Source organism: Hylobates moloch, unplaced genomic scaffold, assembly GCF_009828535.3.
Source record: "Hylobates moloch isolate HMO894 unplaced genomic scaffold, HMol_V3 SCAFFOLD_7, whole genome shotgun sequence".
Taxonomy (NCBI): Eukaryota; Metazoa; Chordata; class Mammalia; order Primates; family Hylobatidae; genus Hylobates; species Hylobates moloch.
The window spans coordinates 133,469,588-133,496,289 of NW_026652282.1; the positions used below are offsets into that span (position 1 = coordinate 133,469,588).

At 44.1% G+C, this 26,702-nt stretch overlaps 1 protein-coding gene across 1 annotated transcript; it reads left to right on the forward strand.

The window, feature by feature from the left end:
• Positions 1-2,261: 2,261 nt before the first annotated feature.
• Positions 2,262-26,525, forward strand: MPP1 (MAGUK p55 scaffold protein 1). Its single transcript, XM_032757843.2, has 12 exons — positions 2,262-2,527; positions 14,976-15,119; positions 15,414-15,492; positions 16,193-16,278; positions 17,220-17,288; positions 18,917-19,113; positions 20,167-20,273; positions 20,708-20,788; positions 21,544-21,624; positions 23,280-23,482; positions 23,780-23,854; positions 25,825-26,525. Exons 1-12 carry the CDS (start codon positions 2,426-2,428, stop codon positions 25,999-26,001), a joined length of 1,401 nt encoding a protein of 466 aa, XP_032613734.1. The 5' UTR covers positions 2,262-2,425; the 3' UTR covers positions 26,002-26,525.
• The last annotated feature ends 177 nt before the right edge of the window (positions 26,526-26,702 follow it).

The following is a 26,702-nucleotide window of genomic DNA, read 5'->3' on the forward strand; positions in this document are numbered from 1 at the left end:
GGAAAGGAACTGATCTGCCTACAGGTGTTTGTCTCATTTCTGTCAGTGGTCAAAGTTCACCCTATTAGGTGTTTGTTAGTTTCCAGACACCTCTGAGCTGTGTTACCTTGGTCCTGGTAGTCAGTAGGAAAGCCAGATCCCACACACCACAGTTCAATCCTGAATCCAAAAGTGGTAGGAGTCATAGAGCCTCCATGGATCTGGTCAGGATGAGCTTGAGTGCAGAAGCTCCTGCTGCAGTGAGTGCAGTAGAGGCCATTTCAGAACCTAGCCCTCACTTTAGAAAAGTGAAGGAGTCAGAAGTGTCAAGAGATGTGAAAATGGCAGTGGCAGTCAGGGATTTCCATTGATCAAGTGCCTGATGGCCTGGGAAGTAGATAAGGCTGAGAAAATGTGGAAGGAGTATAAATTGGAGCAAGTCCATGCATACTATGGTTTTCGCACCTGGACAAACAAGGCAACTCTAGTCCTGAATATTTTGCAGATGCACAGAGGGAGACCTGGAAGGTTACAGACCAAACTGGGAATAGTTGTTCCCTCTAGGAGCAGAATTGCTGGCTCAGAGGGTAGATGTATGTTCAACTGTAAGAGATAATGGAAACCTGTTTTCCTTACAACTGGTACCAATTTAGACTTCCACCAGCAATATTCAATAAATCATACGGATTCACATCCTCCCCAACACTTGGTACTGTTAGACTTTTAAATTTTTGACAACTGAACCGGTGAACAGTGGTATTTCATTGTAATTTTGCTTTGCATTTTCCTGATCACTAATGATGTCGAACATCTCTTTATATGTTTATTGGCCATATGCGTCTCTCCATTGGTGAAATGCCTATTCATGTGTTTTGCCCACTTCTTTACTGGATTGTGTTTGTCTTAATAATTTGTAGTCCTTTATATATTCACAATTGGAATTCCTTGCCACTTATCTGTATTGAAAATATTTTCTCCCAATGCACAGCTGTGTTTTTTGCTCTTTATGGTGTCTTCATAAATTAAAATTCTTAAAGTCAAAGTTACCACTATTCTATTCTATGGTCAATGGTTTGTCTACATTGTTTAGAAATCTGTATCCCAAAGTCTAAAAGTTCCTTGCCTATGTTTCCTGTCAAGAGCTTTAAGGGTATGTTTTTGACATTTAATTCCTTAATCCATCTGGAATAGATTATCATTATTTTCCATATCACATGAATGAGGGTTCTAATTTCATCTTTTCCAATATAACCATTTTCCAGCATCAGTTAATAAAATGTCCGTTTACTTACCTAACATGCCACTTCTATCATATACCACATTTCTATACTTGCATGGTTGCATTTGTGGGCTCTCTATTCTATGCCATTGCTCAATTAGTCTATCCGTGCCTCAATATCACAGTCTTAATTTCAATCTCTTCCCCCGCACCCACCCTCTCTCTCTCGTTCGTTTAGAGTGATCACATGAGTTCGGCCTCTTGGTAGAGATTTTCTCCTCTTGGCTATGAGCTCCTCCTTCCCAGGAAACTTTGAGGAAGGTCAGAATAAGATTACATGTAGTGATGAACTGCTTCTAATACTGTGAGGCTACTAGCTTGGGGTAGGAGACCAAGAGCCGTACAAGCCCATTAAATGTTTGTTTTGTTCAGAAAGCCTTCCATCACTGTGACTGGTGTTTGAATGTCTCCAATGCGTTAGGATGCTAAGGAATCCTCCTCTAGGGTTACTAAGGAATGTTTGCTCCCTTTGCTTTCGCTGAACCGGAAAAATTTTGTGGCATTTACAGCAGGAGATCTGCCCTAAGTAAAAACAGTTTGGTTTTGAAGGCAATAAGATGTTTCATCATCGAACAGCATACAACAATTGAATGACAGGGTGCAGCAGCACAGGAGCCTTAAAGGCATTTTCGCAATGTCCAGATCTCAAAGGGTAATGCTGCGCCCGCATCAATTTATGGGAAGAGTCTAGAGTTCACCTACATCTTTCAAACTCCACTAAGCCGGCCGATTCCGACTTCCCTTGTTGCCTCCCTGCAATCTCCACGAATTTGGCCAGGGCACCCGGGCGGCTCAGGCCCAACGGGGCGTGGGCCGTGTGCTCAACCAACCAGAAGCTGGGGGCCCCCTCCCCGTTCTTATCTTTCTGGCATTCATCTCACGCGGCCACCTACAGCTACGACTTCCTCAGGCCCTTTAAGGGCCGCTTCTCAGAGCGCAGGGAGCCGCGGAGTCCGGGGCGTGGGAGCGTTCCATGGGCGGAGCGAGGGCAGGAGTGGGCGGACCGTGGGCGGAGCTCCGTCCGCGCCCTCCCGGCGCACCGCCTGCGGGGCGGTGACTGGCCCAGCCGCACCGCGTCTCCCGCCGTCTCTGCGGCCCCGCAGGCCCCGGGCCCTCTCATTCCCAGCGCTGCCCTGTCTTGCGTTCCAGTGTTCTAGCTTCTGCGAGATGACGCTCAAGGCGAGCGAGAGCGAGAGCGGGGGCAGCATGCACACGGCGCTCTCCGACCTCTACCTGGAGCACTTGCTGCAGAAGCGTAGTCGGCCAGAGGTGAGCGGGCCCCGCGAGTCCCAAGGGTGCTGGGCCGGGGCTCGGCCATTCATCTCGGGACTTTCCCTGTCCCGGGCCCTGTCCGCGGGGGGCCTGTCCTTGCGGGTCCTGGCCATAGGTCGGAGGCCGCGATTGCCGGCGGGGTGAGGACAAGGCCAGCGCGCGGCCGGGTTCGTACCGGGCTGCTGGTGCAGTGGATCCTTGCCCGCTGCAGTCCTTCTAGTTGGAAATCAGGAGAGGCAGCGGCCTGGACAGTGCGCTTATTAAGGTCAAGGAAAACTTCTCGTGGAAATCAGTCAGAGTAACAGAAAGTCTTTAAGGAACACATCAAGGAGTAGGTCTGCCTGGTTGTTGTTGAAGTGCTTGTGTTTGGGTCAGCAGAAATGATTGTAAAAGCCAGCTTCTGGTTCTAAAGAGCTCACTCACTGTTCCTCTTCATTTAGGCAGGTCCCCTTGTGCTATGGTGCAAAGAGGGTGGCCAGTGTATATTTGCGGGTGGAACCAGGAATCCAGATTCCAGGGATGGATGGCTGGTAAATAGCTATTAACCTCTGTCCTCAAAGATGCCCTAAGGGTAGGCTGTGCTTATCTGTTACTGGCAAATCTCTCCCAAACTCGCTGGTTTACAGCACTGAGCATTTTCTTGTCTCTCATAGTTCGTTTTGGTTGGGCCCAGCAAGGTGGTCGTCACTCAGGGTCTGTCGGGTGGGGACACGGCTCACTGACTCATCGGCAGGTTGATGCTGGCACTCATTTGGAGCCATGAGCCAGAAGATCAACCAGCAGCCTCTCCCTGTGGCTTGGTCTTCCTCACAGCATGCTGGCCAGGTCCCAAGGGGAAAATGTCCAGAGAGAACCAGAGAGCCAGGCAGAAGCTCAGAAGTCACAGCATGAACCTCCTTCCTAGACTGCAAGGTCTTCTAGGGCAGGGCCGTGTCATACTCACTTCTTTAAGTGCCCAATAAGTGGGTCCTCAGAAATATCTGCTAAATTAACAAATGACTGAAGAGGTGGACATTTGGGATTTAGAGTAACCCTCCGATTTCACAGATGAAAAAACTGAAGATCCCTGCAACATAAGGCAAACAGTAGAGCTGTAGAAATTTAATTGTGTAGTTTGATGACATTTGACGAATGTATATAGTCATGTAACGACAACCACAATCATGACAAAGAATAAACATTTTCAAGGTTCCAGAAAGTTCCCCTGTGGCCCTTGGCAGTCAGTCACCTTCCTCCACCTGGAACATGGCAACCACTGATCTATCACTATAGATTTGCCTTTTCTGGAATTTTATATAAATAGAATCCTACAGTATGATGTATTTTGTGTCGGGGTTCTTATGTAAACCTATGTGTTCCCTTATGGGCATGCTTGAAAGACTGTGCCTTTTTGAAAAGAGGCCCTGTCACCACCAGTGTTATGTTGTGGGCACACCCTCTGAGTAAACAGCACATTTTGTGGGGCTGTGAGTTTATACTATAATATTGGAGATAGTCTACCAGTTAGCTAATTTGTTTGGTTTTTATTAAAGGATTTGAAGAAGATCAAATAAGAAAACTTACTAAATCCCTGAATGAAATAGTATCCAGCTGTGCCAAAGTGAGCATCTGAGGGAGAATCTTCACACGATAAAGTGTGGCTTGACTCCACAAACCTGCAGATTCTTATTTCTTTAGCTTCACCTTCCCTTTGGGGCTCTTACCAGTCTTTGCTGCAGCACCAAGCTCTGCCTTTCACTTGCTGCGTGGCTTTGGGCAAGCTGCTGAAGCTCTCTCTGCCTTAGGTTTCTCTCCTTTATGAAACTGGCAAGTTTGGAAGGTTGTGGCAACATTTACATGAGATAATGCTTGACAAGGACCTTGAGCCACACTGGGACATCCAGAGTAATGACCCAGTATCTCCCTAGGAGCTGCCTGCCCAGTAGTAGCAGTCAGAAAGTTTTCCTATAATGGCAAGATTTGAAGCAGGAAAACCTGTGAGGAAGTTGTTGGCTTCAATAGAAATTATAAAATTATTTTGCTGAAAGTTTCATTTAAAAGTGTCACTTTACGGAAAAAGGCTGCCGATTCAAAACATAAAGTTTCACTTCCAATTATAATCCACATTTAATACTGAAAAAATATTGTCTAAAGATAATCTTGCAATAGGTTTGAATGTAGCCTATCTCCCCTATTTAAGTATATCTCCTTCCTTGGATAAACTAATTTTTTTTTCTTTTCATTGTGGTCTAGGCAGGTTAATGGAGAAACTAATTTTATTAGCTCTCTCTGGCCTTGTTCTTCACAGTAGTACCCATTAATGCACATAAAAGTAGTTGTACAATTCCTGATGCTGCTTTTCTCTTCGGGCCTATTTGAAGCAACACTTTACCCAGGACCTGAAGCAATTGGTTGAGAATCCCTGAAAATTCTCTTGGGCCTATCCTACATCAAAAAAAAATCACCTAACAGATAAGTCAGGCTCCAGGCCAATTTCCACCAAGAAAACCTGTTTCTTGGTTCTTAGGCCATCACATGCAGCATTACTCCCCACTGGTGGTCATCGAGTGTGACGCAGTGTTGTTTGTTGCCTACTCCGGGTCTGCTGCTGGAACGAAGAGGCAAATAAGGAAGGACACAGACATAGAAACAAATACAGTAGTGCGATGGCGATGCGATAGAGGCAGGCGTGGAGCTCTGTGGAGCAAGGAGGGGCACCCGGTACAGTGGGCTGTTGCATTTCGCAGTACCTAGGCTGTAACTGGCAAGTGGTACCTGGGCAGAGGGAACAGCCTGTGCACGGACACCAAGGTGCATGCCGAGTGCGGCACCTTCTGCGATGGCAGGAGGTCGAGTCTATGGTGTGCATGATCACTGACTCTGCTTCTGACTAGTTGTAATTTCACCTGAGAAAGAGCTTTTGCTCCAGACTTGGATCTTGCTGTTTCCATTGCAAAGGAAATGTTTCTGTTCAAGGCTTTTCTTTTCACAGAACTGATACTAGAAAGTGAAGTGTAGTTTTCAAATTATTTAGTCCTCTGCCCAATCTCCCCAGTATGTAGTGTGGTCTCAGCCAGTCTGCCTTTCCTGTCCTTCACTTCCAGGAACTTCATGACTTTTTTCTGTTCTTTTTACAGGCCAACACACCTGGTTATTTTGTATTTTGTTATTTGCCATGTTGGCTGGGTGGTCTCACTCTCTCGACTCAGGTGACAAAGTGCTGGGATTACAGGTATGAGCCAGCGCCCCGGGCCTTTCATGACGTTTTTTTCAAAACTAGAAGGGCTTAGGATACCTTGCAGATAAGAATCTGCTTTTATTGTGGCTAAGTAGATTTGAGTTTCATCATGAACGTTCTATTCTTTTCTAACTCATTTGTTCTCCCTACACAAGACACTGAAGTATAATAGAATACCAGGAACAGATATTTCAAGTTAAGATCAATTCCCTTAAATTGGAGTTTGCCAACCTGGGCACTGTTAACATTTTGGGTCTGATAATTCTGTTGTAAAAAGTAATACCTCGCCACTAAGTTGTGACAATCGAAAATGTCCTGAGACAGTGTCAGGAGGGGAGACAAAATTAGTTGATGCAGAGATTTTTCTCCTAAGCAGTGAGTTGCCTCTAACCTTTCAGTGTTGCTAAAAAAGAACTCTGGGTGTGGAGTGTAGAAAGGCAAGAATAAATAGCCATATTTCCAAAATTGGCTGGGGTAGGGGAAGTGACGCCAGAGGAGGAGAAGAGGAACTTTCGTAACGTAGAGTCTTGCTTTTCTTTTTCTCTTTCATATGAAGAAATATACATGAACAAAACACATAATAGGTTTTCCCTCAAAAGTTATCTTCCTTGGGAGGCCTTTCTGCTTTATTTTCCTCCTTAGTACCTGTCATCATCTGTGACTATTCTGCACAGTGCAGAGGCAGCCTTTGTGTGAGGGACACAGCACCTGCATTCTCTCCTTGTACCTGCACAAACTCCAAAGTCCATGCTTATAGTTCAACTTCTGGAGTCTGAGGCTTACTCACCCTTTAAGCTCAGACAGGTTTCTGAACCATTTCATGTCTTCAAATATTGACCACAGAATGGGGATGAGCATTTGATTTAACGAGTGTTGTTATTTGCACACAGCTCCGGCACTGGTTTAATGGCAGTGTGGGGACTTGGCACCAGGTATCTGCAGCCCTGTGTTTCTGCTGTGTGGAACGGTGCTACTTGAGTTTCCTGTTGTTTTTTTACCCCAGTGGAAGCAAAAGCCTTTGCATGTGTACTTGGCCTTTAGGTTGCTGTATGTGTTCCCAGATGGATTTAGTACCTGAGAAGCAAAGCACCTGGTTAATGTATGATTTTAAGACAGTACCTGCCAGAATATCCTCTCTCCCTAGTTCCTGTCATTTGTGGTTAAACAGTGCTAATCTCTTTCTAATACTTCAGAATACCCTTGGCTTTCTCAGTTTCTCTTGTTTTTTCCCGAAGTGGAATAGGATACTCCCCATGCAAAGAGAGGGAATTTGTGGGCACCTGGGGCCAGGGCTTGCTGGGCAGCTGTCTGGCATCATCTCGCCTTCTTGGACTTGGCTTTCTAAGTCTCCACGTGGGAGCAGTTGGCAAAGAGCCTAACAGTAGGCTGAGCAAATGTTTGTTCTTTCCTATGTTCACTGTCACTTAATCTAATTGTTTGGATTAGAAAGCCAACTTCAGTTGCCCCTGCTCTATTCATCCCCGCCACCGCCCGTCCCCCGCCAAGTTTGTTTTTCATCTCTTTTTAAATTCCAACTTCCTTTGAGCAACTGCCTCTGCCCTTTGAACCCTGCTGCAGATGTTTCCTCCAAAGGGGCTTTCAGAGCGGCAGGCATTGCCACTCCAGCACTTTGTCTGATTAAAGGCCAGAGGCTGCAGAACAAAGGCCAGACATGGAGTCCTGGGTGAGTGTTTATTCCCTGACTCCTCCTGAATCCCAGCAGTCATCCTTAACAGAGCCACTTCCGCCCTGCCTTGTCACTGGTCAGGGGCAGGCGTGCCATAGCTCTGTGGCCTCCTGTATCCACTAGAGATGATGGTGGCTGCTTTGAGAGGATGATGTGGAGGTTGTGAAGTGAACTCTGAGAAATAGAATCTAGTACCTTTGACCTTTATTATTTGTTCAGCATTACTCATGTCACTTACAGTATATGTCTGCATATCTTTTCTCCTATGATATGTCAGTAATGAGGAGACATGGGGACTAGTTGAAGGAGTTCTGTAAGATGAGGTCACAGAGAGCTGACCCACCCTTTCTGAGAGTCTCATGAAGACAGGGTGGCTCAGGGACAAGTTCATGGTGGAGAAAATTGTGCTTTGCTTTTGGAAAACTTTAGTTACCACGTCGGAAGTTTCCGTTTTTCTTAGTCATCGTTTGCAACTTCTGGGTAAGCGTGATAGTGACTCTTAGTCATCGCAAAGAGGAACGTCTTGATGGATAAGCACATCTGAAAGACCAACCTTTGGGATGGCAACTCTCGAACTTTTCCAGCTGGAATGATTCTGCCTCTAGTAAGCTTTGCTGAGTCTTTAATTTAAAGGCTGACATGTAAAAAGCAATCACTGTAATAAAGCTGGGTAAGAAGAATATGACATAGCTAGGCATGGTGGCTCACGCCTGTAATCCCAGCACTTTGGGAGGCCGAGGCGGGCGGATCACCTGAGGTTGGCAGTTCAAGACCAGCCTGACCAACGCGGAGAAACCCCATCTCTACAAAAAATACAAAATTAGCTGGGCGTGGTGGTGCACGCCTGTAATCTCAGCAACTCTGGAGGCTGAGGCAGGAGAATCGCTTGAACCCAGGAGGCAGAGGTTGTGGTGAGCCGAGATCGTGCTATTGCACTCCAGCCTGGGCAATAAGAGTGAAAGTCTCTCTCAAAAAAATAAAATAAATAAAATAAAATTCCTCTAGCCACCACCACAATGAAGATGCAGAACTGGTCCATCCCCACAAAGACCTCCCTCCTGCTGTCGCTTTATAGTCACACTTGTCTTCCTCCCTACCCCATCCCCGCAACCCCTTGCAGCCACTACTCTGTTCAATGTCTCTATGATTTTGTCATTTTAGGAATGTTATATAAGTGGAATCATATAGTATGTGATGTTTTGAGATAGATTCGCTTTCTTTCAGTCAGGATAATGCCTTTGAGATGGATCCCAAGTTGTTTTAGTATCAATAGTGTTTTTTGTTTTAATTGCTGAGAAGTGTTCCATGGTATGGATATACCACAGTTTAACTGTTCACCTGTATTTTGGTTCTTTATAGATTTTGGCTGTTATAAATAAAGCTGTTATGAGCATTCGTGTATAGGCTTTTGAGTGAACATAAATTTCTATTTCTCTAGGTGAATATCCAGGAGTGCCATCCCTGGGTTTTATGGTAGTTGTGTGTTTGGTTTTTTAATAAAGTGTTCAACTGTTTTCTAAGGAAGCCATATCACTTACATTCCACCAACAATGTATGAGATGCCCAATTTCCCCTCAGCTTCACCAGTTACGAGTATTGTCATTATTTTTTTATTTCAGCTATTCTGATAGATGTGTAGTGATATATCATTGTTGTTTTAATTTGCATTTCTCCCTGATGGCTAATGATGTTGAACATCTTTTTATATCCTCATTTGCCGTCTTTATATATCCTCTTTGGTGAAATATCTGTTCATGTTTTTTGCCCATTTTCTAATTAGTTTGTTTTTACTGTTGAGTATTGAGCACTCTCTTTTTATATTCTGTATACCAGTCTTTTGTTGGATATGTGGTTTGTAAATGTTTCTCCCAGTCTGTAGCTTGTATTTTCACAGTCTTCGCGTGGGCTTTCACAGAACAAGAGTTTTTCTTTTTGATGAGGTCCAATTTACCAATTTTTCCTTTTGTAGATCCCGCTTTTGGTGTCATATATAGGAACTTTTTGCCTAGCTCTAGATCCTGACAAGTTTCTTCTATTTTTTTCAAAATATTTTCTAGTTTTGCACTTTACATGTAAGTCCATATCCATTTTAGAAGGTTCAGGTCAGCTTTTCCCTTTTTGGCGATGAGTTTCCAATTGCCGCAGCACCATTGAGTTGCTTTTGCATCTTTGTTAAAAATCAACTGGGCATATCTCTGTGGCTCTGTTTCTGGGTTCCCTATCCTGTTCCATTTATCTGTATGTCTATACCACGTAGTCTTTACTGAGACTATACTACAGTAAGTTTTGAAACTGTGCAGACTGAGTCTTCCTACTGTCCTGTTTTTCAAAATTATTTTAGCTTTTCATGGGTCTGTACCTTTCCATCATGTATATGATTTTTAAAAGGTCAAGTCACCTATACGTGCTTTTAGTGTAAACTACATGGACCAAGTGAGTGAAAGCACTTGTGTATAAGAAAAATAACACCCCAGGTATAGGGTGATTGGTGGCCAACACTGGCTTCTGGCTGAGGCATCAGTAGGGAATGTGAGAGCTGGGGCCACCTGAAGAGCGATGCCAGATCTTCTGATACTTTAAAAAGAAGGTGGAGTCCCCTGATTTTTACTAAACAAAACAGAGACATGTGGTCGAAATAAAACAGTTTGCAACTTCTGCTTTGGAGCTTTTTCTTTTCTTTTTTCAGAGATAGAGTCTCGCTCTGTTGCCCAGGCTAGAGTACAGTGGTGCTATCATAGCTCACTGCAGCCTTGACCTCCTGGGCTCAAATGATCCTCCTGCCTCAGCCTCTCGAGTAGCTAGGACTACAGGCACATGCCACCACACCTGGCTTGGAACTTTAAATAATGCATTCATTCCTTCATTTATTGTCCAACCAATGCAGATCCTACTTCTTGACTCCCCACTTTGTAAGAGAACAAGCTTACAGGCCTCTTCCTTTCGATTTTTCTCCCCTTTTTACCTGCCAACTTCCTATCATGTACATGTGTACCTTAATATTGTCATGGTGCCGATATTTACAGTCTGTTATCTGTTTCATCATTTGTTTCTCAGTGAGTTCTAAAAAGTAAAAATTAATAAGTGGTTTTTATATTACTATAACTGGGATCCAACATCCCACTTCTCACTTACATATTCCTGATCTTGTTTGGGATGGCAAGATGCTCAACTAAACTAATCTTCCCAGCCTCTTTTTTAGCTGGGACGGCCATGTTCCACAGTTCTGGCCAATGACACAAGAACCACAGCCTCACTTCTTTTGGGGGTCTCTGAGCCCTGAATCTGTTGTTTTCTGCAGAGGCCACAGTTATCCCCTTGGCTGGTGCCTCCTGTATGCACATTCTAGGCTCTAGCTGTCTCAACTCTCCTTGCTCATTCCTCCATCTGCTTTCTGTCTTCTAGAAAGCTATTGAAATCCTGGCCGGGCATGGTGGCTCATGCCTGTAATCCCAGCAGATTTGGGAGGCCGAGGCAGGTGGATCACTTGCGGTCAGGAGTTCGAGACCAGTCTGGCCAACATGGTGAAACCCCGTCTCTACTAAAAATACAAAAATTAGCTGGGCGTGGTGGTGGGTGCCTATAATCCCAGCTACTCGGGAGGCTGAGGCAGGAGAATCGCTTGAACCCGAGAGGCGGAGGTTGCAGTGAGTCGAGATCACGCCATTGCACCCCAACCTGGGCAACAGAGGGAGACTCTGTCTCAAAAAAAAAAAGAAAGAAAGAAAAGAAAAAAAAAGAGAGAAAGAAATCTTTCGACCTGATGACTTTTTGTGGGTTTCTATTTCCCTCCTCCCGTTTACTCTCACTTAAACAGGGTCAAGGTTGAGGCAGGACAAGATCCACACAAGTACTTGAACCTGAGTCCCAATCACTTTGGAAAATTCTTTTACGAATTTCTTTTATTAAAGTAACACAAGCACATAATACATAATTTGAAAGGTATAACTTGATACACAGTGAAAACAACTTCCTTCTCACCCCATCTTGTAGCCACCCAGTTCCTCTCCCTAGAAGCAACCACTGTTTCTTATGTCTCCTTCCAGACATAGTTTATGTATTTTCATTTATTTTATTTTTTGAGACAGGGTCTCAATCTGTCACCCAGGCTAGAGCGCAGTGGCATAATCACAGCTCACAGCAGCCTTGACCTCCCAGGCTCAAGCAATCCTTCCACCTCAGCTTCCCTAGTAGCTAGGATTACAGGTGCACGCCACCATGCCCGGCTAATTTTTTTATTTTTTGTAGAGACGAGGTTTTACTATGTTGCCTAGGCTTGTCTCAAACTCCTGGACTCAAGTGATCCTCCCACCTCTGCCTCCCAAAGTGCTGGGATTACAGGTGTGAGCCACTGCACCTGGCCAGTTTATGGATTTTTAAGCAAATATGAATATAATCATTCTTTCACTGTTTATGATGAAGCTAGTATACCCTTCATCACATCATTATTATTTTTTGCTTCACAATAAATCTTCAAGATTACCCTCAGAACCTCCTTTTCATACCTACATGGTGTATCCCGGGTATCACAAGTCAATTTTTTAAATATAAGCCTATCTTAGACAATTTTGTTATAGCAGCAATGCCATATGACTTGGTGTCATGTGAGTTTTTTGAAGTTCTAGTTGCTAGACAAGGCAGTTTCTCTTTCTCAGTACTTCCCTCATTTGAGGTCACCTGATAGCGAACACTGCTTCAAACCTCACCATGTTTTTTGTTTGTTTGTTTGTTTTTCTGAGACAGGGTCTTCCTCTGTTGCCCAGGTTGGAGTGTACTGGTGTGATCATGGCTCACTGCTGCCTCCAACTCCTGAGCTCAAGCAATCCTCCCGCCTCAGCCTCCTGAGTAGCTGGGACCACAGGCTTGCACCACCACACTCGGCTGATTTTAAAATTTCTTATAGAGGCAGGAGTTTCACCATGTTGCCCAGGCTGGTCTCAAACTCCTGGGCTTAAGTGATCTCCCCACCTTGGCCTCCCAAAGTCCTGGGATTACAGGTGTTAGCCACTGCACCTGGCCCAAACCTCACCATCTTATCAAAGTTTCTACTTAGAAATCAGAGTCCCTTAGAAATGATGTAAGCCTCTACTCCAGACTTCCCTGTCTCTCATCTTCTAGTCCTTTTCTAGGCCTTGGGCAGGCCAGTGGACACTGCTCAGGAATACATGTATTCCCATCTAGGGACCCTTCTCCTTCCCCACACAGTGAATGGCACACTCCTCACAGTTCTGCCTATTGGGAAGATCTTCCCTCCCTACTGTCTTTGAGGGTCACCTCTGGGTGTGACTGGAATGCAGCTATCCCCTATTTTCAGTAGACCCTTCCATAAGCCCACTTCAGGCCTATTCCTCCTCCTCCTCCTCCTCCTCCTCCTCCTCCTCCTCCTCCAGGTGGCTATATTATTTTTGATTTAATATTTTATCTGGGGTGGGCAGGGAGCGTTTTCAGAGGTTTCCATAGTTTTTCCCCATTGTGATTGCTCTTACCCCAGGCCCTGGGCTTCTTTAACATTAACAGATCAGCAAAGCAAACTGAGAAGGAGCATTTTAAGGATAAGAGAGTGATCACCTGTGGGACTGATCCACCGGTGATCTACCGTGTTGTGGTGTAGCAGTAGCCATTCATTCCCATTGATGTGGGGTATCCACTGGATATGCCTCAGTTTATCTGTTCTACTGTTGATGGACTTTTGGGGTATTTTCAGGTTTGGCCTTTTAACAATAGTGTTGTTCTGGAAAGGGCACACCACTACTTTCCTGGAATTCCTGCCAAAAATGCAAAATCCCAGTCTAATCTTGAAAAAACATCAGATGATAAACCCAAACTGAGAGACATCTACAAAATAACAGGTGTGTACTCTTCAAGAATGTCAAGGTCATGAAAGAAGAAGAAGAAAGGCTGGGGAAATTTTCCAAATTAAGGAAGAGTAAGGAAATGTGAAATGCATGATTGGATTCTGGTCTTAGATTGGATTCTGGGACCAAAAAGTCCTAGTTTGGATTCTGGACTGGGGAAGAAATATATAGCTATAAAGGACATTCTTGAAAGGGTTGGCAGATGACAATATTGTGTCAATGTTAAATTTTCAGTTTTGAAAATGCTCGTTCCTAACATATGGAGACATTTATGGGTAAAGGAGAATGAAGTCTTCAGATTACTCTCAAATGGTTAAAAAAATTAAATTTTATAATATTTTTTAAAGAGTACTGGCTGCTCTTGGAATGGCGCCTAAAAGATGAAAGAATTTTATAGTAACACCCATATAGCCACACCTCCTAGATTCTACAATTAACATGTCGCTATGTTTGCTTTATCACATTTCTATCCAAAAACTGCCCATCTATCCACCTTTTTTTTTCCTGGTATTTCAAAATAAGTTTCAGATGTCAGAGCACTTTACCCCTGAAAGCTTCAGCATGCATAGCATTGGCTCGAGTTCAGGATTTGTTTATGGTTCTTTTCATCCTGTTATTAAATTGTAAGTGTTCTTTGTATGTTCTGGATACAAATCCTTTGTCAGATGTAAATATTGCAAATTTTTATTCTCAGGTGTGTCATACCTGTCTAGTTTCTTATGTAAGATGTTTGACTTTGATGAAGTCAATTGTTTGCTTGTATGATTATTGCTCCCTGTGTCTTGTCTACTAAATCTTTGCTTATCTCAGTGGAGTTTTTTGATGAATAGACTTCTTACTTTTAAAGTGTTTGTCTTTTTAGTTTTCATTTTATACTTGGGACCTTTTATGACATTTATTGTGCAGACCATTTTTCCCCACTGCACTGCAGTGTCACCTGACTATAAATGTGTGGCTCTGTTTTTGCACTCTCTGTTCCGTTACATTGGTCTTTTGTCTTTCTTCTTACCACAGTGCCTTAAATTACTTTAGATTTATAATAAAGAGGTCTTGCTGCCTGATAGAGTAACTCACTTAGCTTTGCTGTCTTTGAGATTAGGGGAAGGAGTCACGGTGGCAATGTATTATTGTCATCACCGTGGTTCGGGGCCCAGACCTAAGTGCCTAATTCTACAGGCAGAAGTTCTTTGTAGCCTAAGGGGTGATTCATGAGAAACTGATGCTAACCTTAATTACCTTTATCGCTGTGTGACCGAGAGCATCAGGTTGTTCAAGGAAATACAGAGGAGAAGGGAACATGCCAGAAACCCTTGGAGCCTGAGGTGCCGCAGGATTCAGAATCTAATTTTGTTATATATTATGTAATACGCCAAGCAGGGTCCAGGGGAGCACCATGTAAATCAAGGCACATTAATATTTCTGCAGCAACCTAGATAGACATGTCTATTTTATTTATTTTTAGAGACAGGGTCTCGCTCTGTTGCCCTGGGACTGTAGCTGGGACTACAGGTGCACACCACCATACTTGGCTAACATGTCTATTAAGTTGGAGAAATAAAGCTTACAAACAGCTTCATGTCAATTCAAATGAGAATGAGGCCAAACTTATGAAATAAGTTTTCAGAGCCTCTTGAATGTGAGAATTGCGGATTGTGGACTGACTGTGGCTTTGTTGTTTTGACTTGACAGGCTGTATCACATCCATTGAATACTGTCACCGAGGACATGTGCACCAACGGGTCTCCTGCCCCAGGTAGCCCTGCCCAGGTCAAGGGACAGGAGGTGCGGAAAGTGCGACTCATACAGTTTGAGAAGGTCACAGAAGAGCCCATGGTAATCCCTCGTCATATTGTCACCCACCAGTTACTCTCTGCCCCATGAGTCACTGGGCCAGAAGTGTCAACGCAAGAGGCTGCTCATGGAGTTAGGGAACTGGCCAACCCCAAAATTGTCTTTTCATTCTTATCTCAGATTCCTCCTCAAAGCAGGCTTCATGCCTGTTCTGGTTGACGACTATCTTGGGTATAAATGGAAAATATTTTCCTGAGAAATTGCCATAAGTTCTTTCTAAAATAACCTCAGAAAGAGCTTAAAATAAAGCTTATCGTGCCGTTGCCTTTATTTCAGGGAATTACTCTGAAGCTGAATGAAAAACAGTCCTGTACGGTGGCCAGAATTCTTCATGGTGGCATGATCCACAGACAAGGTACTCTGTGGGAGCTCTGGGTGGGGTTTGATTCAGGGATTAATAATTTACTCCCTATTCCGTGGTGTGGGGCATGAAGCTTATAATCCTCTAAACTGGTAGCATTTTTGTGAGTGTTCCAAGAGACCTTTTGTGGCTTAATAACTGGCTCTGTAGAATCACTACATGATAAGATCTCTATGTGAATTGCCCAGTGCCACCATCTCCCTATCTGAGCCTCCTTTCACACCTATTTATACCAATATTTTTCTAGTAAGTTAATATTTGAGCAATTGCCACATGCCACCCGTTGCATTAGACTTGGAAAGGACAGCAGTACCATTTGGTAGCATTTTGGGGTTTGAGCTAAACAACAAAGAAACATGGAGCTTGCTGGTGAGAGAGGAGTACTGAGTTCTTTGCCTTGCTTTGTTATTCTTTTTAGTATATACATCTGTGTCATGGTCTGGAGTCAGTAGCCACTCTAGTTCCAGGAATTTGAGGACAAGGTGTTTTATTGTGCTGTTGGACTACTGAGGCCAAGGAGGATGAGACCATCTTAAACTGTCAAGTCAAATGTTTTCAATCCTGAGTATTTGACACAATCTGTGTCATAACATGCTGTAAATCCTGGTTTCTCTTCTATGGTATCTTGAGTTACATTGACAGCTCCTGTTTGAACTTTTGTTCTTTTGTGGATTGATTTTTCATTTCATGGCAGGCTCCCTTCACGTGGGGGATGAGATCCTAGAAATCAATGGCACAAATGTGACAAATCATTCAGTGGATCAGCTGCAGAAGGCGATGGTGGGTATTTTCTATGCTAGATGAAGACCTTCCGTTGTCTCCATAAGTGTTGATCCACATTGGTATCAGTGACCTCATCTTTCTGTCAAAGTATTTGTACCTTCTTGAGGGGGCTCTTTTCACTGCTAGTCTTTATTCTGTGTAAGAAATGATAATTTTCTGCCTTTATTTAGTAAAATTCTAAAACAGGGCAAATAACCCAGAGCATCAATCTGGTGTTCCATGAAGTAATGCCAAACGAAGTAAAGCAAGTTATAACGTATATAGTAGAATCCCATTTTTGTTAAAAACAAACAATACATATATGTATAATGTATGTAAATATTTGTAATGCTTTTATTGGTATGGGGAAAAGCGTGGATATATATACGCCATAGTTCATTTTTAGGAACTTCTTCAGGACTTTTTGGGGTAAAGAGTGGGAAGGAAAAGTCTTTTTTTTTTTTTTTGATGGAGTTTCACAGATGGAGTTTCACTCTGTCACCCAGGCTGGAGTACAATGGTGTGATCTCGGCTCACTGCAACCTCCGTCTCCTGGGTTCAAGCGATTCTCCTGCCTCAACCTCCCAAGTAGCTGGGATTACCGGTACCCGTCATCATGCCTGGCTAATTTTTGTATTTTTAGTAGAGACAGAGTTTCACCATGTTGGCCAGGCTAGTCTTGAACTCCTGACCTCAGACGATGTGCCCACCTCAGCCTCCCAAAGAGCTGGGATTACAACAGGCGTGAGCCACCGTGCCCAGCTTGGAAAAGTCTTTAGTTAGCTTTTCTTTGTTACTCTTTGCATGTCTTCATATTGTTATGCTGATTTCTGGGGCACATGACACTTTTGTATTAAAGGAGGAATTGTCCTACAAAGTCTCAAAATGTAAAGATGGTTGTTGGGGAAAAAACCTGGGACTTAGTTTTCTGTACAATTTTCTGTCCATTTTTTTAATAGAAAGAAACCAAAGGAATGATCTCATTAAAAGTAATTCCCAACCAGCAAAGCCGTCTTCCTGCACTACAGGTGGGTGGCACCATTTTCTCTGTTGTCATGATGGCAGGAGTCGGGCCATGTTGTCTTGTATTCTTTGAAATTTGATTATAAGGGATGTGAGTCTAACTTTAAGTTTTTTTGTTTTTTGTTTTTTCTTTTTTTTTTTTATTATACTTTAGGTTTTAGGGTACATGTGCACAATGTGCAGGTTTGTTACATATGTATCCATGTGCCATGTTGGTTTGCTGCACCCATTAACTCATCATTTAGCATTAGGTATATCTCCTAATGCTGTCCCTCCCCCCTAACTTTAGTTCTAAGTATCTCACAAGTGTGTGGCTGCTTGGCTCAGGGTCCCCTTTCCTCAACGGAGAACATAGTGACGACAGTAGTAGAGAATGAATGAGCCTTTGCTGCTAGTGGTCAGGTAGGAAGGGAGAGGGTAATTTTTTTCTACAGATGGTAGGGAATCAATACAACTCCAAGAGGAAAATGGGTAAAGGGAATGAAGAGGTCATTCACAGGAGGAAAACTACAAATGAGCATTGAACATATGAAAAAGTATTTTATCTTACCTGTCATCAAAGAAATGCAAATTAAAATATGCATGAGACACCAGTTTTCACCAAGCAAATTGGCAAATAATTTTTAAAATAGCAATAATAAAGCCCCGTGATTGATAGTGGCAAAGTAAAGAAAGAAAGAAAAGATAGATAGAATCTGTTGAGCACTTATTCACAATTTATTGAGGGTCTACCATGTACAAAGTACTGTGCTGGAACGTGGAGGTGATATAAGAGAAATGGTTCCCACTTCACACATAGCTCATCAACCAGCAGAGGAATAGATTGGACAGGGCCATGGCAAGTCAATGTGGAAGAAGTAACGAGGTAGGGGTGTGTGTGTGTGTGTGTGTGTGTGTGTGTGTGTGTGTGTGTGTGTGTGTTTGGGAGCAGGAGAGGAGAATTTTCAATAATAAATTCAAGTTCTTTGATAGATATATGAGTGTCCATATTTTCAATTGTGAAAACAGTTGTTCAAGGAAACATACATCTCAAAGAGTAGCTGCCCTGTACTGAGACAGACGACCCAGATCCGGCGGTAACTGCAGACATGTTGACGTCGAAAGACATCCCATGCCTTCTTTTTATATTTTTTTTTTTGAGACAAAGTCTCACTCTGTCACCCAGGCTGGAGTGTAGCGGCACAATCTCGGCTCACTGCAATCTCCACCTCCCGGATTCAAGCGATTCTCCCGCCTCAGCCTCCCAAGTAGCCAGGACTACAGGTGCACGCCACCACGCCTGGCTAATTTTTGTATTTTTAGTAGAGACGGGGTTTCACCATGTTAGCCAGGATGGTCTCCAACTCCTAGCCTCATGTGTTCCACCCGCCTCGGCCTCCCAAAGTGCTGGGATTACAGGCGTCAGCCACTGCGCCCGGCTTCTCATGCCTTCTTGTTAAAGGGATTCGTTCTGACCCCTCCGCAAACACAATCATTTCAGTGTTTCGAGTTCTCTTTCTTGGGTGCTCCCCCACCATTCTTACCTCCCTGTTGTTCATTCCATCCTGACCCCATTTGTTTACAGCAGGACATGCTCTGATGCTGGTGTTTCTTTTGAAGCTGCCACCTGCAGTTCCTTTTGCCTTCTTTTTAGATGTTCATGAGAGCACAGTTTGACTATGATCCCAAAAAGGACAATCTGATCCCTTGCAAGGAGGCAGGACTGAAGTTTGCTACTGGGGACATTATCCAGATTATCAACAAGGATGACAGCAATTGGTGGCAGGGACGGGTGGAAGGCTCCTCCAAGGAGTCAGCAGGATTGATCCCTTCTCCTGAGCTGCAGGAATGGTGAGCCGTTTTTGTGCAGGTGGAAGGGCCATGTGCCTGCCACAAATAACTTAGCTTCAGAAAATCTGTCATTTTGTTTGTAGTTTCTGTTTCTCAACCAAGGAGACCTCCTAGATTTCCTGGCATAATGGGTGGGGGAGGGTTAACCATGCGTTGATAAGCTGGACTGAGAGGCAACTACAGGCAAGGAGCCCAAATAGCTCTTCATTCCTATGTGGGCCTGTTGCTTCCTTAAACGTTTTCCCCATAGTTACCAAGCACATGACAGTGCTGGGACTGACCCCTCCCTGGTCTCCTGTTTCCCAAGCTAGTGCGCTTCTACCAGCCATGCTGTTTCTGGGATTTCCTTGGAGTCCTGCAGAAAACAGTCGCATTTAAGTACGTGTCCTTTAGGCACATTCCTGGTACATAGAAGAAATAATTCCTGTCCCGGAGTCAGATTGCTCACTTAGTCCTGGTTACATCGTAGGAATGGCAGAACAATTCACAAAACAGTTCCAACTGAGAAGACATCCAACACTGAGCCTCCCTCTACCTGTGCAAAATTACCCCAGTGTAAAGATTACAGCCGTTGTGGGGTTGACACTGAATAGAAATATTAGAATATGTTACATGTAGTAATACAAGTTATTGTTTTGTGAAGCAGTTGTTTTAGATATATATGTGGGGTGTGTGTATGTGTTTTGTTTATAGATGTATGTGCAATAATGGCTTGCAATGCACCGTGTATTTCTCAGAGTGAGGTAGGGTCATAAAGGTTTGAGACCTTTATGGTCTAGAGCAAAGAAAGAGAGTTGTTTGTGGGTTGTGTCCAGAATGTGCTGACAGGTACTAGATGACACAGACTCAAGGAACCAGGTCCCTGGCTGAGGGCAGGGCACAGTGCAAGATGCACCAAACAGTGTATGGGGTGCTTCGCGCACATTATCTCCCACTGTAATGGACAGTCAGAAAGTGAAGGGGGTGCCATTAGAGAATGAGTGGCTGGGGTGGGGCGGGGGGTATGAGGGGAGGGGGAGGAAAGCTGACCCCTTGATTGTCTTTTCCTACCAGGCGAGTGGCAAGTATGGCTCAGTCAGCTCCTAGCGAAGCCCCGAGCTGCAGCCCCTTTGGGAAGAAGAAGAAGTACAAAGACAAATATCTGGCCAAGCACAGCTCGAGTAAGCTTTCTGAGCCTTCTTGCCCCAGGCTCCTGGCAGCATTCATGTGTTTCCCAGTCTCTGTAACCGGCAGAAAAGGGACATCTTCTAAGATAAGGGACATTCGGGCAGAACAGAGATAGCATTGGCATTCTTCAGCTCTAAGTGCCAAGGGAACATCTGATACTGAAACTATGGAGAAGAGATGAGGGCAGGAGACAAGAAAAGTTGGCTCAGAGAGATAGAGCAAGGAGGAAGAGAGGGTCCAAAAGTTAGATAAACTCCCTTGCTCAAAATTCCCTCCCCACACTAAAAATACAGTCCAAAGTCCTTCCTCCACACCAACCTCCCTGGTCTCATCTCTAGTCACTTCCTCCCTGCTTGTTCAGATGTCGCGAGGCTGTTTCCCACTTCAGCTCTGGAAATGAACACTGCTTGGTTTTCTTTGTCTCTAGTTTTTGATCAGTTGGATGTTGTTTCCTACGAGGAGGTCGTTCGGCTCCCTGCGTTCAAGAGGAAGACCCTGGTGCTGATCGGTATCTTCTCATTGCCCCATTTGCACATTTCTGTCTTTATTTTCCTGCCTGCATCACGCGCCCACCCCCAAAAAAGGCAGTGAGGAAGAAAAGAAGTGAGGTCTCTTGGGTTCTCCATATAGAGCAGGTGTAAGGAATTTCTGAATCCTCACGTGCAGCCCATCTGGGTCCACCTCACAAGTGAAACTAAACCTCACAAGTTTCTCTACTATTTAACAGCGAATTATTTTCGGTTCAGTTTCGTGCTGTCTGCTGGCAGTGACACGCTTTGTAAAGCTCCCTGCCCCCAAGCAGTGACTCTGACCTGAAACAGAATAAGTCCTTGTTCAAACCCAGGTATGTAGGCTTTGCCTCTGGTGGGCTGCTCACCTTCCTGTCTTTAGAGTTGAAACTTTAGTTGGTTAGAGGATCTACATTAAGGTTGTGGTAAAATTTCTAGTAAAAACACTGGCTTAAATTCAGTTCCATTAATTTTGAAGAAATTTTAGAAAATAAACAGAAAACCTCATATGTTAGCTGGCTCCTCTGCAGAAGTGACAGTTACATTCTGAGTCCCAACCCTTAGTCCTCAGAAAGAGCCTTCTCCCCGAAATGGAAAAAAAGGACCTGAAGCTCCTTGGTGGCCCCAAATCTTCTGACAGCTTAAAGGCCCTGACACCAGCCCAGATGCAACCCCAACTCATGTTCACCTGTTGGCAGTTTTATCCTCACTCCTCTCCCCCCTTTCCAAAAGATGTTCTTCTCTCTCTACACAGGAGCCAGTGGGGTGGGTCGCAGCCACATTAAGAATGCCCTGCTCAGCCAGAATCCGGAGAAGTTTGTGTACCCTGTCCCATGTAAGTAGCTCTTAGGCACCTTGGAGGGGAGGTGACAGGCTGAAGGACGGGGCTTCAGTAGCACATTTTATCACAGCACCACTCTCTATCTGAAATACCATAGTGTTATTTTATTTTTTAAATTATTTTATTTTAAATGATTATTAAAACTAAACAAAATATGGAAAGATAAAAATTTGTGCCCACAATTCCTCCACCTAACAGAATAACTGTTTTCTTATTGTTATTCGTGCTGTTTGTCTACATAACAGAAGCTATAGTAAACATTTTTATACTGCCTTAAAAATTACTAAGTATTAAAGTTTATACGTATAACTTTGTCATTTTACTTTTTAAACATTTTCTCATGTTCCTCTGCAATTTGCCTAATTCTCTTTGAGAACGGTTTTATAGTCCACCGAGTGGATGTACTTGGTGGATTTCCTTAGCTATCCCACTCTTGATGTTCAGGCTGCCTCTCATTTTCATGGAATGTCTTCTAAATCAAAGCAGTGCCTAGGAAAGGCCCAAACTATCTCAACAGCAGTCCTAGATATGGAGAAGAGTAGCACCAGTGATCAGGTGGAGAATTTGATAACTCTTCCATTCCCAGAAATGATGCTGCATGGTATAGTTGTCAATAGGCTCTTCGAAGACTGTGACTTTACGTGAAATGACATATAACAAGAACCAGTTTTTTTACTCATCAACAATACAATGAAATGAAGTTGAACTAAACCATGTTAGTCAAGGACCAGCTGCATGTGATTTCACTTAAAGTCACATTTTCTAAGAACCTACTGATAATAATATTAAGTGAGGAATTACTGTACTGCTAAGCAAAATAGAAAACCAGATTCTAAACCTCATATTAGTATTTTTTTATTCTTTCTTCATTTTGCTTTTTTACACACGGATCATTGAGAGTTGTCTCCTTGCTGGAGGGACGTAGAGTTATTCCAGTGTCGCATTAGGAGCAGAAAGCAGATGGCCCCAGGAGTGAGTGGGGAAGCAGAAATAACCAGTACAGGCTCCTCCTTCAAGAGAATCACACGTGGTTGTAGACTGAGGGGAAGGGGCCAGTTGAGAGACAAGTGTGATCCGGAAGGCAAAGGAGACAGTCAATGGAAGATGGAAAGAGGGGAGGTTGGGAGAATTGTGTTTCAAGCTACAATATCTGGAGCATATTTTACTGATTAGACAATTTATATGAGTAATAGAAAATAGTCCAACTTTTAACAACATGAGCTGAAACTAAACCAAAGTACTCTTCTTTCCAAGTCATGAAAAGGAAACCTTAAATATATTTCCAAGAAATCCTGACCATAGTCTGTAGATCGGTTTTTAAAATATTTTCCGCTATCTTCATTTCTAAGTTTCAATATTACTAGATTTGGTAGTTTGAGAGATGTAACCTCTTTTAGGGAAAATGATAATAGGAATTTTCTATGTTAGGCTTTGCCTCTTAAAAATTAAATGTATCCTGGGCAGATGGAGGGATTTCCTGGTGTGCATCACTTTCTAGCATCAGCTCTTCAGGAGCCCATGGGAGGAACCCCTGTATTAAAGTCAATGCACCAAAGGCAGCTAGGGTTTCAATACAGACACCATGGTCCAAGCCCTCGTGAAAGGGTGAGGACCTGGAGTTTGTCAGGGATTTGGGTTCTTGTACACAGACACAACGCGGCCGCCAAGGAAGAGTGAGGAAGATGGGAAGGAGTACCACTTTATCTCAACGGAGGAGATGACGAGGAACATCTCTGCCAATGAGTTCTTGGAGTTTGGCAGCTACCAAGGCAACATGTTTGGCACCAAATTTGAAACAGTGCACCAGATTCATAAGCAAGACAAGATTGCCATCCTTGACATTGAGCCCCAGGTGGGTAGGCATGGAAGGGCAGGGACAGATGGGCTCAGCCACACGAGGGATGGCGAGGAGAGTGCTGAAAAAGCCAGTGCTCCTTGGGAATCTTCTGGGGGCTCAGGATTGCTTCAGCACCTTTAATGGGGTCAGCCTGGAACAAGAACAGTAGTCCTGGGAACGATGGAAAGTAGTATTGGGGTAAAGCTCAAAGCTGCTTATTAGAAGGAATCCGTTATGACAGCTATGTAGTTTGTTTTTTTTTTTTTTTTCACTTTCCTTTTCTTCCTTCCTCCCCTTCTTTTTTTTTTCTAGACCCTGAAAATTGTTCGGACAGCAGAACTTTCGCCTTTCATTGTGTTCATTGCACCTACTGATCAGGGCACTCAGGTGAGGAGAGGTTGTGCGGGATGGGTAGGAGTTCACTTTCTCCAGGCCTGCCCAGACTAGGACCTCAGTCCGGGTCATTGGCCAGAGTGCTGGCTGGAGGTCACAGCTCCAGCTGGGCTTCTTCCTCCAGGGCCAAGAAGCCAAAGGGCATGCACATTCATTCGCGCTCTTAAACCACTGGCTAGGCCAGTGCCCATGCTAGGTTAACAAGGACAAAACAAACCAGACCCAGCCATTGTCCGGGAGGCACACAGTTCCAGGGGCAGAGATGGACAGTTGAGCAGATCCTGATACCGGTGGGATGCAGGCTCTGGCAGGGGAAGCTGTGATGGATAGAGGCGGCACTGAACCCGCCCTGGGGTGCAGTATGGCTGTGGGGAAAGACAGAGAGGCCAGGAATATTATCAAAAAGCCTACCCTGCTCCTCTGCCCAGCCCTGCCCATGCACTGTGCTTTCTCATTGAACAATGGACACCTTTCCCTATCAGGGTGTGAGAAACTCTTTTTCTCTATAGCTGCATGGTCTTCTCCTGCATGCATGTGTAATTACGTAACCATTCACCTGTTGATGACCATTTGGGTTGCTTTCCGACAATGATTATAAAGAATACTGCAATCAATAGCCCTGTGCATATAGCATGTGTGCAAATATATCTGTAGGAAAAACTCCAAGTAGGATCACTGGGTCCAAGAGCACACACACTTAGAATTTGGACAGGGACTGCCAAATTGCGCTCCTTTAGGATTTATAGTCCCTCCAACCACCTGTGAGAGTGCTTGTTTCTCTTTGCCTGTAGCATGTTGTCAAAGTTTTCTTTTTTTGCCAGTCTACTGGAGGGAAAAATAGTATCTCAAGTTTTTTTTTTTTTTTACTAAAAGAGATGATCAGGTACTTTTTCATATGAAGAGCAATCTGTATTGCCTTTTCTGAGAATTATCTGGTCATGTCCTTAGCTCATTTTTCTGCTGAGTTATTGACCTTTGATTTATAGGAGGTCTATATTAGGGTCATTAGCCCTTTGTAATATCAGCTGCAATTTTTTTTTTCCAATTTGGCATGTCTTTTTGCTATGCAGACATTTTTGCTTTTATGTCGTTACATGATTTGTCTTTCATGGCTGCTTCGTTTTAGGTCAAAGACAGAGTCCTGAGGTATATATACACACACATTTTTAAATTTTGTTTTTTGTAGAAATGGGGTCTCACTGTGTTGCCAGGCTAGTCTTGAACTCCTGTGCTGAAGCAATCATCCTGCCTTGGCCTTCCAAAGTGCTGGGATTACAGGTGTGATCTGGGATTAGAAATCACCTTTATCTGACTGGGTGCAGTGGCTCACACCTGTAATCCCAGCACTTTGAGAGGCCGAGGCGGGCGGATCACCTGAGGTCTAAAGTTCAAGACCAGCCTGGCCAACATGGCAAAACCCTGTCTCTACTAAAAATACAAAAATTAGCCAGATGTGGTGGCACATGCCTGTAATCCCAGCTACTCGGGAGACTGAGACACGAGAATTGCTTGAACCCAGGAGGCGGAGGTTGCAGTGAGCGAGACTGTGCCACTGCACTCCAGCCTGGGCCACAGAGCAAGACTCTGTCTCAAAACAAAACAAAACGACAAAATCACCTTTATCTTTGTTTTAGGATTGCAGCTCTGGTGGTTGTTGAAATGGCTCTTCCATGTTCAAAGGGCATTAAGTGGGAGATGCTGGTGAAGTCCATGCGTAGCTATTGGTCCTCCAGAGGACTCGATTAGTCAGGGTTAGCTTGAGATCCTCTGAGAATTGCCATGGTCTTTGGAGATTGCCTCTTCATGCCCTACATTAACATTCTTTCACAATGTCTTCTGAGTTTGACTCGTCAAGTATGATGCACAGCTGAGCAACGCTAACAATTGCTGTTTAAAATCTGTCACTGGCCTCTCTGGGCTGGGGGCGGTGCAGCTTGCTTCATCTGTGGCTTTCTTCTTTGCAGACAGAAGCCCTGCAGCAGCTGCAGAAGGACTCTGAGGCCATCCGCAGCCAGTATGCTCACTACTTTGACCTCTCACTGGTCAATAATGGTGTTGATGAAACCCTTAAGAAATTACAAGAAGCCTTCGACCAAGCGTGCAGTTCTCCACAGTGGGTGCCTGTCTCCTGGGTTTACTAAGCTTGTAGAATGGGGGAACCCACTGTATGCCCCTCTCCAGCGTTTGGGACTCCACCCGCCTTGCTTTAAGACAAACAAACAGGGCTGCTCCAACTAGTTTTGTGTCAGCTTCCAGCTCTCTGCAGCTATCCTAATTAAGCCAGTAGGGTTCAGTCTTCTTGCTCAGGCTCCTGAAGGGTTGAGATTCGATTTTCCTGCTAGATGGGGCCCCACTGATCTGGATTTCAAGAGGATTTCTAGAAATTGGGGGTCAGAAGTACTACCAAAATGTAACTGCTAATCAAGGATGATGCACAGCAAAAGCAATGGACCCCATCCCTCTAAAGCCTGCCCTCCTTTGCCTGCAACTGTATATGCTGGGTATTTCATTTGTCTTTTTATTTCGGAGAAAGCATTTTTAACTGCAACTTTCTATAATGCCAAAATGACACATCTGTGCAATAGAATGATGATGTCTGCTCTAGGGAAACCTTCAAAAGCAATAAAAATGCTGTGTGGAAATGCCAATGACCTTGTAACTCTGGGTTTCCACACAAAAAGAAACGTGGCCCATTTCACTTAAGCTCCTGGACAACGGCATTAACACACGATGCCTCTCTTGTGTTCAGATGATTGATAAACATTGGTGCCCTGGAAGAGTCCCCATTCTCTGTGTCCCCACTGCAGGTCTCTACTGGCTAGTGCCCATGTAGAAAAACACC